The following is a 16,545-nucleotide window of genomic DNA, read 5'->3' on the forward strand; positions in this document are numbered from 1 at the left end:
GATATAAAAGCAGGGTGTGCAGTGGTGGCAGAAACACAGGGAGAAGTAGATGAATTTTGGACGGTGAAAGCAGAAAGGCTGAAAGGTTAGCAATCAGCACAGCGAGCTGAGGTAATGGCAGTAGTGGAGGCCTTGAAGTTAGCAAAGGGCAAGGAAGTGAATATTTATACTGACTCTGCTTACACGGTAGGGGCAGCACATGTGGAGCTAAGACAATGGATGAGAGCAGGGTTTAGGACAGCGGGAAACAAACCAATTAAACATGAGGCAGAAATGAGGGAGCTGGCAAAGGCCTTGCAGGGACCAGAAAGAGTAGCTATCATAAAGTGCAGGGGACATGTAGAGTATGTCAACAGTACAATCCCAAACCTACAATTAAGGTGGCACCCTGTAAGTATCCGTTGTCATTAACACCAGGGGAAGAGATAGTAAATGACTACACAGACATGGTGGACTCAGCACAGGGGTACACGTACGTATTGATGCGCGTAGACAACTACACAGGGTGGACGGAAGCGTGGCCAACAAAACGGGAAGACAGTGCTTCAGTGGTAAAGTTCCTGGTGAACCAGTACATTCCTCACCATGGGTTTCCGAGAAAGGTGAGATCAGATAATGGCACTCATTTTACAGCGCGCAATTTGCAGGAGTTAGAGAAAATGCTGGGTCTGAAACATTCATTTGGGGCAGTGTATCATCCTCAGTCTCAAGGTAAGGTGGAAAGGATGAATCTAAATGTGAAAAACAAAGTGGCCAAAATCTGTGCACAGACAAAATTAAATTGGGTTGACGCCTTCCCTTTGGCATTAATGCAAATGAGATGTTCAGTAAATGCAACAACTGGTTTTACCCCTTTTGAATTGCAGACAGGTCGAGGATTTCCAGGACCCCACGGACCCTTAACAATAAATGAGAAAACAAAAACATCTCACACACACATCATACTTTAATGAATTGCAAAGTATCGTTTCAGCTTTCTCCACGCAGGAGGGGGACCGGACGGGGAGCAGACAGAGAAAATGGAGTGAGCCGAGGTGGACAGGTCCATTCCAGGTGACAGAAAGAACCAGCCACGCCGTAGGCCTGAAGGGTAAAGGGGAAACATGGTTTCATCTGAGCCAGTGCGCCGCCACAGTGTCACGGCAGAGGAGTCTGCAAGAGACAGCAAGGGACCTTTCTGAAACATCACCTAACTCACCTGACCCGGACGGGTCAGGTGTTCACTCCCACACAGAAGGGGCAGAATAATCCCCGGGAGCAAAAGGGTGAAGGTAGTCCACCCTTAGACCCCGAAGTAAGAAGAACAGAACACCAGTGATGACTTCTGGACAATTGTGTTGTTTGATTATTTGTTGGTGTATTGTGTTGTGTGTTTCCATTTACAGTTTGGTCACGCTTGGGTTAAATAATAGCATGGCAGTAGGAAAGGATTAAAACATTAAGAACAAGACGGTGAAGCAGAATGGGGGTAGAGATTGGTGGATGTGTAGCATGTGCAGCCACAAGACCCAGACTTATAACAACCCCGGCACCCCTATTCCCACAAAAAGACCTCAAGGGTTATGTGTGCATGATTGGCCTGACTAAGGAAAGAAACCCTAAGAATTGTGACACTTTGAGTGTTATTTTCCCCCCCATCAGTAACAGAACCAGAACAGGACTATTTTCACCCAAAAAGGGGGAGGGGAACTACACTTGCTTCGTTAGAAGTTCAAGCACACCTCAAGTACGCTTGGGGCACATCCCGGCGGTGTAACCGCACAGTCACTGGGAACGAGTCTGTGGGTTCATGGGCACGAGCAGGATTGTATGATTATTGTGGAAGGATGACTTTGGTTGTTAACATGCCAGAGAACTCGGAGGGGACATGCGCCATGGTCAGGTTAGCAGCTCCTTTATTACTGATAGGCAAAAAACTACACAGGGACCCGGTAACTGATGCAGCAAGACAGAAGCGAAAGGCAAACCATTTTGATTTAACAAGGAATACCCCCACATACATAGATGCAATAGAAATACCTCGTGGAGTTCCGGACAGGTATAAGTTAGCAGACCAGATAGCAGGGGGATTTGAGAATATTCCGATACTTTCCGCATTATTCCCCATTACTCCAAATAAAAATGTGGATCGGATTAACTATGTACATTATAATGTCCTCAGGCTAGCCAACCTGACTAGGGATGCAGTGCAAGGACTTAGAGATCAGCTGGGACCAACCTCACTGATGGCGGTGCAAAATCGTATGGCATGAGATATGTTGTTGGCGGAAAAGGGGGGCGTCTGCGCTATGCTTGAGGATATGTGTTGTACATTCATTCCTAATAATACCGCTCCGGATGGGTCAGTTAGTAGAGCATTGGATGGTTTGAAGACCCTATCAGAGGAAATGCATGAGAATTCAGGCATAAACAACCAGTTGGAATCCTGGATGGTGAGCCGGTTCGGTCAGTGGAAAGACTTAATTGTGTCATTGATGGTTTCATTAGCCACATTCACGGGAATTGCTGTGACATGCGGGTGCTGCTGTATTCCATGTATTAGGGCGTTAATGGTTAGACTAATCTCAGCTATGATAGAAAGGAAAGATGTGCATGAGGGTACCACGATGATGCCACTGATACAGGGGGAAAGGGACGTAGAGGCAGGAGATGCCAGAATAAAGGAGTGTGATTGGTGATCTCTTTGTAGAGATCAAAAGGGGGAATTGTGGGGTTTCAGAAATTAAATGAATGCTAAGCTTACACTAGTAGAGAATAATGTGCAGAATGGAATAGGACTAATCCTTGAATAAATAAAATAATTACTGTATGTCCAGACATAACAGGAAATGCCCTAGACGTGCATATGTGTGATTATGCAAGAAGACACGTGTACGAGACGGTCAAACAGAGGTGACGGCTGAGATGGAAAAACACAAAAGCAGAAGTGTCACAAGGCGAGAGAAATATAAGTCTGTCTGTTGCAAAGTTATGCTTTAGGTCTCACTCGCACTGTGTTGTGAAGTGACAGCTCCAGAGCTCTGCATTAATAAAAGGTCACAGGGTAATGCACTGGTTCCTGTCTCTTCTTTCCTGCGTCAACGGACACGACATTAACTAATGATATAACAGAATCTGGCCCTTAGCTATTTTATTAGCTTTTTATCAGGGCACGCTTAGTAGAACGTCACATCACTACATCAACCTTTTAAAAAAATTAACAGGCAATCAAATTATTTTGGCTATACTAAAACCTGTCCTGGAGCAATGCCTAGCTAGCTGGATAGCTAACACTAACATGCAAGACTGAGTTTGTTTTGCAGAAGTAGCAGACGCTAAATAGCTGCCTTGTAAAAGAGGTTTGCATTGGGGACTGTTTGTATTTGATGTATGCACGTTAGGTATTATTGCATAACGCTATTTGTGATGTATTTTTGTTTTTCAATCAGTCACATTCCGAGCCAAACTTCTCTTAGCTATCTTGTATCAGTGGAGAACTACTTTTGATGGCATTGTTACTAGCTAACTGTTAGCTAGCAAGGTAACAAGGTAACTCTTTTCAAACAACAAAAAGAAAAAACACTTTACTGTGATTAACAACTATGAATTTACTAAGTTGTGATTGTTTCATAGAAGGTCTGAGTAGCTAGCCTAGCTAAAGCTATGTTTGATACGTTTTGATACGTCTAACGACACTGGCATTTTTGGACAAGAGTAGCTTTATAGTTGCTTAGCTAATGTCACAGAATTAAAAGTAGAATCAGAAGGAAATGTTGAATATTGTGTCATTGCACCAGCCATGAGCCATTAAAGTGTCTGGGCAAGAACATAGCTAGCTAGCTAACTGGCTTAGATCAGTACTGCAGCTCCCACACCTCGGTTTATTACATCATAATAGGTAATGTGGACTTTTTAAGGACCATTGTTGTGTGTGATAACCCGTTCAGAAAAGGTGTTCTTGATGAACCGATACTGAAACGAACACTAAAGAGATCATCCAACATTGAACATATTTCACTAGACACACTAGTGGAAGAGCTGCTGAGGTTCCTGAGCCATGAATGTCCGGCCTCCAGCATCTACTCTGGACAGGTATGTCACCGCCTTGCAGCAGGACGCAGAGATCCATGAGCATGACTGAGATGTAATTATAACTATATACACCTCATTAGTCTGATGCTAATGAGCACACATGCACACCTGCTGTCCAGTTCTTTAACATCCATATCCATCACCTTGATTTATCTTAGTTAGTTGCTGCTGAAGCTCTGTCTCTCTTTCTCTCTTTCCCCATGCCTCCTTCCCTTCCTGTAGGAGTGTGGATACACCACTGGCGTTGTTGGCTGATGCACCTCCTTTGGAAGAGGACACGGTCCACTGTCAGAACTGGCAGGAGACAGTGGAGCCGCACACACTCGCCTCTCTCGGCTCCCGGGAGATCGAACGGCAGGCTGTCATATATGGTAAAACAGCAAATGTGGTGCACAGCAACTGACTATAAAAGACAACTCCCAGTGCACAGTTAATATGTAAAATGAAAAAAAATTATTTACTGATCTAACTTAAACTAAATAGCTACTAAATCTTTTGAACATGCAGTATTCTATTTATTATGCACATATGGTAATTCTATCCTGACTCATGAACATGTGGAATTCTGAATTGTGTAACGTTTGTAAGAAATTGTAGTGACTTTGCTATATCCTCTTCCTCAGAGCTGTTCACAACGGAAGCGTCTCACCTGCGGACTCTCAGGGTTCTCGATCAGGTGTTCTTCCAGAAGATGAGGAACCTTTTGACCGTCGAAGAACTTTCCTGTGTCTTCCCCAACCTGCCCCAGGTCTACAGTCTTCATGGTCAGTCTCTCTGTGTGCGCGTGTGTGTGCGTGCGTGCAAATCCCCTCCATTTGTCTTAGTGTGTTTTCAAACCTAAATTTCTGAAGCCTACTTGGTGTCTAAATCATAATCAAGATTAAAGAAGTGTAAAACCCACCCAACCTGGGAATTTAATGACAGAACAATATCAGCTATTGGCACCATGCCATTACTGTGAGCAGGTATGGACTGGAGGCTGTACATGTTGTTTCTGCGGTGGCCTTCATGACACAAGTAGAGTTTTGTTGCCCACTGACACAACTTTCTAACAAACCACATACACACTGGCTCGCTTAAACAGATTCTGTTTTGTGGTGTTGCATTTGTGTTTCAGCGAATCTGTGTGAGTCCATGAAGAGGCTGAGGGACTCTCCTATAGTTCAAGGCATAGGAGACATCATGGTGTCTAGAGTGAGAGCTGGCTAGTGTTACTCCCTTTCTAGTTCACATCATCTTTTGGTGCTGTCTAAAATGAAGTGGTTGTTCTGTGTAGTGTGGGATATACTTGTTGCTTTACTTGATATGTCAGTAGCTAATGTGTTTGTGTGTGTGCGTGTTAGTTTGAAGACGCTGCAGGAGAGGAGTTCCAGGAGCAGGTGTCTCACCTGTGCAGTCAGCAGAGTCAGGCACTGGAGCTCATTAAAAATAAACGCAAAGACCCGCGTTTCGCGCACCTTATACAGGTAACACTTTTTAAAGGTATAAAGCCTTTGGACAAACCTACAAACACTAGAGCTTCTGCCATATTTGTTAGTGGGCTGGGTTGTGAATTGGTTGACCCATATTTTGAATTGGAGACTATCCAGTCTTTTAGATTTGACTTTTATTGCAGCACATAACTTCTAGTGATGCTGTTTTAGGTATAAATTGGTGTTGCAGTCAACAGAATCCACATTTGGACTTAGATGTCCTTGGCTCATTCGTGTGTGTGTGTGTGTGTGTGTTAGGAATGTGAAGCCAGCCCTCACTGCCGCCGACTACAGTTAAAGGACCTTCTAGTGTCTGAGATGCAGAGACTCACCAAATACCCCTTGCTGCTGGATAACATCATCAGACACACAGAAGGCATGTATAGAAACACTCACATACAATGTATTGAACCATGAAAACACTTCAGTATACACACACATACCAGCTTACCAAGGAGGCAAGCACACACACCCTTTCTCCTGGATTAACACTAGTATGTGCCCCCACAACAGCTGGTTCTCCAGACCTGCAGCCATTGCTGAGGGCACAGGCGTGCTGCCGTGGGATACTACGAGCTGTCAATGAGGTCGTCAGGGAGACGGAGCACCGGCGACAGCTCAGCCGTTATCAGCGCAGGCTAGACTTGTCCCCTCTGGAGAGGCAGGCCAGTCCTGTCGCTGCTCAGTTCAAGGTACGGCCTTACTATGTATCCACCATCTGCCTTCCAAACAGCTTCTCTGGTCTTGGAGCACCTGATCCAGAGTATGAATTATTAACTATATTCTTTTTCTATGTAGAATCTGGACCTGACCACTAAAAAACTGATCCACGAAGGACCGTTGACTTGGAAAGTTAACAAAGATAAAGCTATAGGTAAGAGATCATCACAGCTGAACAAATCACTGTTAACTCTGGGGAATGCAGCTATTGAGAGCATGGTGCTATGCTGACTTGGAGTTATTTGGTTCCCTGCTACCTCACACATGACATGGTCTGAATAACTGTGTGTGTGTGTGTGTGTGTGTGTGTGTACACCTGCATCTGCCTTTATGTTCATACGTGTGTATACACATGTTTCAAGGACTTTTAATGTGAATGGATGCTTTCAATGATCTGTGTGCAAGCTTGCATACATTTTTGTTTTTCCTCTTGCAAATGATTACTTGACAGGTCCATTCTCACTCTGTGTGTGTGTGTGTGTGTGTGTGTGTGTGTGTTCCAGACATTCATGCTCTGCTTCTCTCAGACATGTTGGTGCTACTCCAAAGGGGTTCAGGTGACCGTTTGATCTTGCGATGTCCAGCGCGCTCACTGGGTGGGGTTTGGGGTAGGAACACGGACCTCAAAACCCCCTTTTGCCCCGTTGTTCGCTTGGATTCATCTCTTGTCAGATCTGTGGCTACAGGTATATTTGTAGTTATTCTTACAGCTATGAATAGCCAGAATAGATGAATGGGTCTGGAATAACTATGTCTTTATTTTATTTTTAAAAAATTAAGAAGCCAGTTAGAAATTGCATGTGGGTTAGTTTGAATACATTGTTTGACAACCTGCTCTTCTCTATCAGATAACAAGGCCTTGTATGTGATCAGTACATCAGAGAGACAGATATACGAGCTGGTGGCTGGGACTTCCTCTGAGAAAAACACGTGAGTTTGTTTTTTTGTCTCTCTCTGACCCACCATCTTCTCATCAAGGTCAACCAGTCAGCACTGCTGTGTCTGTTTTGTGATAACATTTATGGTGTCAGGCCATTTATGTTCAGATGATTTTAACAACATTGTGCTGTTGTAGAAATTGGGACCTGATGGCTTTAGCGATGTTTCCACAGATGGAAGAACCTGTTAGAAAAGACCATCTCCTCGGCCTCTGGAGGCAGTGAAGCCACCAAGCAAGGATCAACAGCTATCCCAACTGACCAATCAGAAGCCTACATGCATACTGGTGGGCAGGGTTATGTGGGAGGACGAGCTAAAATGGCTGATGCTGCTCTTCAAGATGGTAAGAATTTGTTACACTCCGTTACACAGTCATTGTTGCACTATGATAGTTAAACAGTATATTTCTGGTGGTGGTGGTGGTGGTGTTTTTATAAATAGAATTTTAGCAGGCTCAGATATTTACCAACTTTTTTGCACCCTTTGTGTTCTGCCAGTCAGGACACTAAGACTGTTGATCCTTGGATCCTTGGATCCTTTAGAGGCTGCCAGTCAGAAGCAGAAAGTGACATCATTGTCCTCACAGCAAGAAGGGCAGGAGATGCCTTGCCAGTCACCAAAAGGCCGTTCACACCTGGAGATGCTGAGGCATGAAACGAGGCCCTGCCAATCACGAGCAAGCATACGGCAGCGCATGATAAAAAATGTGGATGGAATCTTTCAATCAATGAAGGGGCTGATGAAAAACCTGCATCAGCTTAGGGTAAAGTGGATATATTACTCACGCTCTCTCAAACACACACACACACACACACACACACACACACACACACACACACACACACACACTATCATTGCAGCTAGCTAGCACTTTCATGTTATGTTTTAAAAGAATGGCTTTGTGCACTTGTGAGATCCTGGTTAACTCCTTGTTTTCATTTTCATAGGAGATTGAAGCAGACCACTGTAGACTGCTCACAATGGTGAGAAAAAAGTCACCTGTCAGTCAGTTCAGATGACACCATCCATGGGTCTTCCTCCATTATCAGGACACCATCTATTTATCTTGGGTCGAGCGATGGTAAGTGTGTCAAAGAAGCCATTTATAAATACTGGGGCTAAACCTGTTTAATGCTGTACCACAATTCTTTTTGATTGTACCAAACAAAAAGATCTAGTCTGGAATCACTAGAATAATTTGGGGTTGAGTTTAAATGGAGCACACAGTTGAATATTAAAACATCACCGCAGATCTTGGGTCTTGCTATTGCCAGACTGAAAACTGGCCTTCAAACCTGTAGCAATTCCCAATTTTAACTTTAAGAATTTTATGTATTTATTTGAATAATGTTTAGTATTGATTTTGGAGTTGATGTAATTATGTTGCTTATGGTGTACTACCCCTGCAGACTGTGGCAATTGTATGGTCATCTTTCCAACCTGTTTAGGTAACGAAGAAGGGCCAACAGAACCAGTTCAGCCCAAGATCCATTCTACAGGATTTTGATTTATTACACGAGACATTGTAAAGAGTTTTACTTACACATTTGAAACATGAACACACACATACTAAGGGTGTGGCATTCCTGCCATTTCATACATCCTGTGTAGCTCTTTACTAGAATCCCAGCATGCCTTTCTCCTGGGAGAAACCTGCAAATATCGTATTGTCTGCAACTGAGAAGAGAGACAGGACAGACGAACCTTCAGCTCATGCACCGAGTTGGAATAAAAAGCATTCAAATGAAAGTCCAGATATGTGAGGTGTTTTTTTTTTTTATTAGGTAAAGCTAAAGTTGGAACAAGGGAACTGAGGTGACAGTTTAAAAAAAAAATTAGTCAGTGAAGATGAAGAAATGGAACTAAAATGAGACTGAAAATGTATGGCTGAGGAAATGAATCTGCCCATTAAAGGGACCCCCCCCAAGCACTTTACCCAATACATGTATGTTAATACTCACTCACGTCATCAGTGACAAACTGGCAACCCAACAGGTACCATTTTGCTCGAGGACCCATAATCAGCCCATGTCAACTTGACCCAAGATTGTGGCTCTCTTCGCCTTATGGAATGTGTGGATGGGTGACTTAAACAAATTCAGGTTCTTTTTCACTGGGACCCCTGCAAGACACATGGGCTCCAAGAGAGTATTTTGCATTAATATCATCATATGTCTATGTTGTATCCTTTATTTTATAAATTAACACTATGCGAGAGCAAAGAATAAAGAGTGTGGAAGGAGTTTATTTTATTTCTTTAAGCGTTCTACAGAATAGAAAATAAAGGTTTGGCCTCTCTTTACGCACAATGGATAAGGCAGGGCGTACTGGGATTGCCATTGTGTTGTGGCAAGACATCATCTTCACTGCTCATTACTGTATACTTATTTGTGCAGCCCTGTTCTGGACTGACTCCTGTCAACATTGCAGGGAACAAAAAGGAACATTTGTTGTCTGATATCATGTCATTACTTATGAAGGGGCACCTTCTGTGTAGTGTAAATACTGTGAAGCTCGTCCCTCACCTCTTGAAATGGCTCAGTGATGCCAGGGTTGGTTTTTGACACATATGAAAGGATTTATACTTTGATCTGTTAAGATGTTGGTAGAAGTGGCTCCTTTACACTGACTCCAGTTTGGCCTTTGTTGTATAATGGCTAATGTTATGGTTCAAAAAAGAATGAAACTGTCCAAGATCAGTGTTAAGGACCAGGTTCTACCTTAATCTAGCTGCATCTGGATGCTAATAGCCTAATGCTAGATTATGCCATCACATTTCCCTTTTATAAACTAACCTGTGAAAGGGAGAAGGAAGAATGGCCCTCTATCCTGTGTGGCTTTCCCACTCCCATGTGTTGGGACTGTTTTGAGGGTCGTTGGTGTAATTGGATTTTGGGGTGAATGTGGACCGGGCTTTGACAATTGACAAAATGTATAGAGCGGCTGGTCCATTTTTGGCTTTGTATGCAAGCATCAAGATTTCAAATCTGATGTGGTCAGTTACTTCATACTGCCAATGAAGTGAGCGCAGCAGTGGAGTGACATATGAATTTAGGAAGATTGAAGACCAGTGATGCAGCTGCATTATGGACAAGTTGTAGAGGGCTGATGGCTCTTAGAGGAAGACCAGCAAGTAGCGAGTTGCAGTAGTTTAGCTTTGAGATTACAAAAGACTGCACAATTACCTGGGCAGCTTCCTGTGAAAGAAAGGGCCGAATCCTTCGTATGCTACAAAGGAGAAATCTGCAAGACCAGGTCAGATTTGAAATATGAGTAGAGAATGACAACTGGTTGTCCAAAGTTATGCCCAGGCTACGAGCAGCTTCAGATAGTGATACCAGGGAGTTCTCGATGTACATAAGCTTGGCTTTACTGGGGTTGAGCCTCAAGTGGTGGCTGTCATCCATGACACAATGTCAGTCAAGCATGCTGAGATAAGTCTGGAGACCTGCGTATCGGAGGGTGGGAAAGAAAGAAATAATTGGGTGTCATCAGCATAGCAGTGGTAGGAAAAGCCATGAGAAGATATTACATCACCAAGAGAACAGGTATACAAAGAGAAGAGGGCCTAATACTGAGCCCTGGGGGACACCAGAGGAGAGTCTACATGGATTGGAAGTGGATCCTTTCCATGTTACCTAAATGGACTGAAAACATTTCCATGCAGAGCCAGTCACACCAAGGCTGGAGAGAACAGAGAGGAGAATGTTGTGGTTTACTGTGTCAAAGGCTGCTGAAAGGTCCAGAAGAATCAGGACAGAAGACAGTTTGGCAGCTTTAGCAGCATAAAGATTCGCAGTCACTGCTATGAGGGCTGTTGAATGTGCTGGATTGTAGCCAGACTGATGGGGATCATGCAGCTACTTCTGTGTGAGGAAACCAGATAATGAATTGTAAACTTCTCGTTCAAGGGCTTTTGAGAGGAAAGAGAGAAGTGATACTGGTCTGTAACTGGTTATGTTGGTGCTGTTGAGTGTGGCATTCTTGAGGATTGGTACCACCCTGGTGGTTCTGAATGCAGAATGCAGATCTCTTGAGATCGTCTAGAACAGAGTGGAGGCAATGGGATCCAGCGGACATGTCGGATTGCTGGAAGTCAGGAGTTGAAGAGTTTTTCTGAGCAGAGAGGGGAAAAAGAAGCCAGAGAGTTGGATGTACAGGAATGAACACTGGCTGGAAGAATGGGAACAGAGGAAAAGGACCGGCGGATTGCTGCAACCTTCTCCTCAAAGAAGAGGATCAGACAAGGTTCAGACAAGAAGCCTTGAATTAACAGAATCTAAGGCAAAAATAATTAAACTCAGAGCCTACCATACCCAATCAGAGAATGATCCCGGAGAAAAACCCAAAGGACTACAGGCCATCTTTTGCGCCATGCAGTTTACGTTAGCTGTCCTAATTCTCTAGGATCGCTTTCTAAATACAACGCTGCTGTATTGAAGGTGGCCCGCAACCCAGATAACAGTCGGTCAACGATCAATAAAGAATCAAATCTACAAAAAAAAAAAAAAAATGAAGCTGAAGCAGGCGGTTAAATAATGACCTAAACTATGATCTGAAGTAGTATGGTAGAATAGGGTGAACAACGATTGAAAGCTGTATATTCGGTGAGTGATAACCTGTAGAATATTGAGGAAAGGGATCGGGAGTTTGGGACGGCGGGGCGACACAAGGAACATGGGGGAGGAGAAGTGTGGGCATGGGGCGTAGTCGGTGTAGTAGCCACGGTTTGAATGAAGGAGACGGAAATATGTGTTTCTGTGAATAACAGATGAGTAGCTGTTCCCGCAGGCAAAACAGGGGAAAACGGAGTGGAATTGTTTGGTTTAGGGAAGGTGCACGGCCAAAGGAACAGACAAGAAAGTGCGACGAGTACGCCTGTTGTCTAATAGTGAGTGTAAAGAAACGTGGCGTTAAAACTGCTCAAGCGTATAAGAGTGAGGATAAATTATATGCTTAGGTGAAACAATATTATGCATGCCGTAATGGAAAGTAAAGCATACGTTTTATGCTCTCTCCATGATCCTTAACGCTCTTCATTTGGATGGTTTTCCAGCCGAATAGCTCTGATTCGCAAGTGTCTGGGTGATGAATGATAGTATTCACACACGCAGCGGGGCTCAAGGCATTGAACCAACGCATAGTGGAAGAGTTGGGAACGGATCATGGATTTTACATTGCACTGATCTTAAGATGTAACGTATTGCCTTTAAGGATTACTTTCTTTATTTCCATAGAACTGGGCAGTGTTTTGCAAAATTTCACGACGTGGATGTTGAAAAGTGCATTTTATTCCAGTCTGGAAAACCCCTGCGCTTGGATTTTCTTTGTGCCGCAAGGTCCTTAGCATTCGGATGTAGCCCCTCGCAAAGAAAGGCAAGTCGCCTAATTTTTGTAGTCTTTTTTCCCCTCACAGCGAATTGAGGGAACGACGCCTGTCTTCGCTTTGTGTTTTTCACCTTTTAACTTTTGGAGCCAAGTAAAACTCATTTTAAGCGTCGCATTGTCCTGTCCGCGTCGCTGTGCTCTAAGCCTGCAGTAATTTAATAGTTCTTGGCGTATTGGTGGATAGGGTTATTGGAATACGGTGAACTCGGTGCTGACATGCAAACAAAATGGAACCGGATTGATGAACCCTGCTGGGTATTCTTTCATTTCCTTTGTGTGGAGTCTCGTCAAATTGTTTCTTAAACCCAAATACTTGATTTCAATAAAATAATTCTTAATGTTTCCACTCATTTCACTTGTTTATTGTTTTGGTGGCTTGAAGTGCATGTTTTAATGTATGCTTACAGCAGTAATCTTTGTATCAGTAGACGCAAACTGTTTCCACCATACCTTATTGCAGTCTTCATTGGAAAATGGGTTTGGCTACGATTTAATCCTTAGCTCGCCTAACTCCAGTAAACGCGAGAGAGAACCGATACTGTGTGTCAAGCAGCGACTTAAGTTGTTGCAAAAGCTGGGATGTAGATAGTCCTGGTTATGTATTTACAATCGAACACCAACTTAAACTTTTCTTAAATGTAGGTGCGGCGTAAACTGCCTTAGATTCATGGATATTTTGATTACTGTACCAAACTTGGTCCAGTCCCAGCATTCGAGCTTTTCAATGAAGGCCTCTAAGCCTCGGCCTGTCTTTGCGTGGGTGTTGGGGGCGCCCTGAGTACCTCCCCTGCAATTCTTGTCCACTGTTACTCTGAGGCATTTAGGCCTTACCCTGTGCAGACAATGATCCGCTGAGCTGGTTACGTCGCTTGGCGACAAGTAATTTGAGATCACTGTTGATGGTTTACACCTACCTACAAAATGACAATGGGTCAAAAAAAAAAATGCATTGTTTCCAAACCACAGAATAATGCAAAGAAAACACATTCATGGTACTAATGTTTTAACTTAGGATTAGTTAAGAAATCAGTATTTGGTGGAATATCTCAGATTTTGATTGCAGCTTGTTCATGCATCTTCAGGTGTTCTCCACCAGTCTTTCACACTGCTTGTTAAATAAGCTTTGATTACCTAATCAGAATCTCATTAAATACAAAGAGCTGTACATGTGGTGGAATTCAACAGACTGTGGAATTGAAATCATTGCCAAATGCAGAGATACTGATTGGGACTGATCTCTTAATTTTCTTCGAGAGTTATGTTTTTATATATGAGTTTTTATTCTAACCTTTATTATAAAATGCATGGGGTTATGGTCCCATTCTATTCTGTTCAAACGTAGGCCTACTGTTTTTACAATTCCTGTGAGAAGCGTGTGTGTGTGAGAGAATCCAAGAGCCCCTATTTGAGATTGATGCGTGGCATGTGTTGGGAGTCTGCCCTCGACAAATGGTATCCTTGACTGTATTACCAGTTTTGTAAACAATCCCTGACAAGTGGGTGAGTAAGAAGTGCATGCACACAGACACAGCAGAAAGAGGAGGTCTGTGTTTTTGGCTTCCTAATCAGGAAAGCTTGCGTTCCCTTCATATACAGCCAATCAGAGAGAAGGGGACAGACATTTAGAAATAGAAAGTGAGGAAAGTTGTGGTTCTTCATTAAAGGAATTGGATTAAGAGTCACTATTCTTAAGAATGTGTTTAGTACCTACTCAGGCACACACAGCAGCTTCTTCAATGACAGTTGCTGCTGTTATTTTAGAGCTGACCACACACACAGACCCAGGTAAACATACGAACAGCTCACTGACATATTTTTGCTCTCCCCAGAAATAGGGTTGTGTGGTTAAAGGTCATGTAACCATAGAAACCTAGCCCCCACACTGTTCACTGCTCCTGTACCCTCTTATTCATTCCTTTGGTAAGAGCCAAGCTTGGTAACCCTGGAGATGATGGGAGATGGCTGGTGTGTGTGTGTGTGTGTGTGTGTGTGTGTGTGTGTGTGTGTGTGTGTGTGTGTGTGTGTGTGTGTGAGAGTGATGAGACCTTGTGGTGAGTGTGAGAATTGTGAAAGTACCGATTCACAAAGTTGTTGAACGATGAGCCTGTTTTTATAAATTGCTTCCTTAGGGTGAAAAACATTTAATACCTTGAAGGTGAAGTGGTGTGTAATGCTATTTTCTGGTTTGTTCATTATTCTTGCACAGTTCAATTAATAGATGAAGACTACAACCTTTGTTTCAATTTTCAGTGTGTATTCAAGATGTTCATTTTCAAAATGTGACTCAATTTTATACTATCACTGTTCTGGGACATTAATGGATTCATTGAAATATATAAAAACAGATCTTTATAGATCTCTACATATTATGGTGTTGCTCTGATTTTATATGCACTTGTTCATTCTGAATGAGAACAGATTGTAGTGAAATTGTGGGCACTTGTAGCTCACCTTTAAGAGCAGATAGAGCTTTGTGCTGACACCACCAGTCTTTGGTTTGATTAACAGGGAGCGTGTTCACTCTGAGATGTGTTGCTCTGGATTATGGTATTTGCTTTAAAGGTATACTTATTACTCTTCCTCCCTCAGGTTAGTCCTCCTCCTCCTCTTCAGCCTTCAAAATAGATTCTCTCAGGAGTAAGGTTGAACTGCTGCAGCTGCCGCTGGCTCTATCCTCTAAATCTATCTCAGAGCGCAAAACTCAACTGGGCATAGCAACAAAATGTTCCAGGAGGCGGAGCTGGGGTCCACAAACCCCGCCCACTGGCCCCAGACATGGACAACGAGTCACAGTACTCGGGCTACTCCTACAAGTCCTCCCATTCCCGTAGCTCTCGCAAGCACAGGTGCGTATGCCATTTCCCGACATTCTTCCCTTTTGCCTAAATGTGGGTGGGCATTGATGTTTTGTCTAGAACATACAAATGTGAATGTACACTACTGCAAACACTGAGGGTACCACCGTATCGTTATTTAACGATTATCCATTTTATGTTGCTTTATGTACCAACTTGGAGTATACTGTGTATATAAATGTTTATATACATCTGTGTGCGCATGCGTGTGTGGTGGTGTTTCAGGGATCGGAGAGACAGGCACCGCTCTAAGAGCAGGGACAGCAGAGGGGACAAATCGGTCACTATCCAGGCTCCTGGAGAGGCCCTGCTGGACACAGAGTCCACACGTGGAGATGATCGAGTCCATGTTTTCACTTCATACCTCCTCCAGCCTGGAAAACCATTCCACTATAGCTTCAGACCATAAAAAGTCTATAGTGCTTCAAAATATGAATGATTGACTTTTTTTTTTTTTTTTACTGAAATGTTGGACTGGGCATCTCATGTCTCCTCATGCAGTGTCAGAAATTTTGCTCTAAAATCTCGCAGTACACATATACGCAACACGCGTATAAAAACAACCAATAGGGAACAGCCTGCCATAGCTCACATGCCAACTACAAATAACAGTGGTATAGCAAAATGAGCATGAAGTATGTGGGACACAAAAATATTTTGTGCAGTTGTGGCAGCAGATAGAATGCCTTTTTGATGTCACATTTTTGTGACAAAAGCACAATATCTTAATGATCTAGCATGATAGTTTCCAGAAAATCTGTATCATGTAGTCCGATATTGAGAACAACTATCGATGGAGCACTGTGCCATGGAGTTTGGTCAAGGTTTCAGATGCATCGTCTTGTACAGTTTGAAATGCAAAACAATGTTTAAGACTGCTGGAATTGCACAGTGCAAAGGCAGGTTGGGGTGAGTACCAATGTTAGCTGGCATGCTTTTGTTGTAGACTTGATGGCCGATTCATTGTCTTTTTTCCAAGTCAAGCTTCCACACATTCACACTTGACACTGTAACCTCATCAGCATGGTATGTTACTCTACAAGTCAAGTTTTCAGAACCAACTGATGGTGAATGACATCTCAAAACTATTCTTGAACGTA

At 43.2% G+C, this 16,545-nt stretch overlaps 1 protein-coding gene across 1 annotated transcript; it reads left to right on the forward strand.

The window, feature by feature from the left end:
• Positions 1–11,911: 11,911 nt before the first annotated feature.
• LOC145656581 (vang-like protein 2) lies at positions 11,912–16,016 on the forward strand. The gene is made up of 3 exons (XM_081709740.1): positions 11,912–12,093; positions 15,180–15,436; positions 15,671–16,016. Exons 2-3 carry the CDS (start codon positions 15,366–15,368, stop codon positions 15,852–15,854), a joined length of 255 nt encoding a protein of 84 aa, XP_081565866.1. The 5' UTR covers positions 11,912–12,093; positions 15,180–15,365; the 3' UTR covers positions 15,855–16,016.
• The last annotated feature ends 529 nt before the right edge of the window (positions 16,017–16,545 follow it).

The sequence above is a fragment of the Electrophorus electricus genome, unplaced genomic scaffold, assembly GCF_041902795.1.
Source record: "Electrophorus electricus isolate QZ-2024a unplaced genomic scaffold, ASM4190279v1 Scaffold82, whole genome shotgun sequence".
NCBI lineage: Eukaryota > Metazoa > Chordata > Actinopteri > Gymnotiformes > Gymnotidae > Electrophorus > Electrophorus electricus.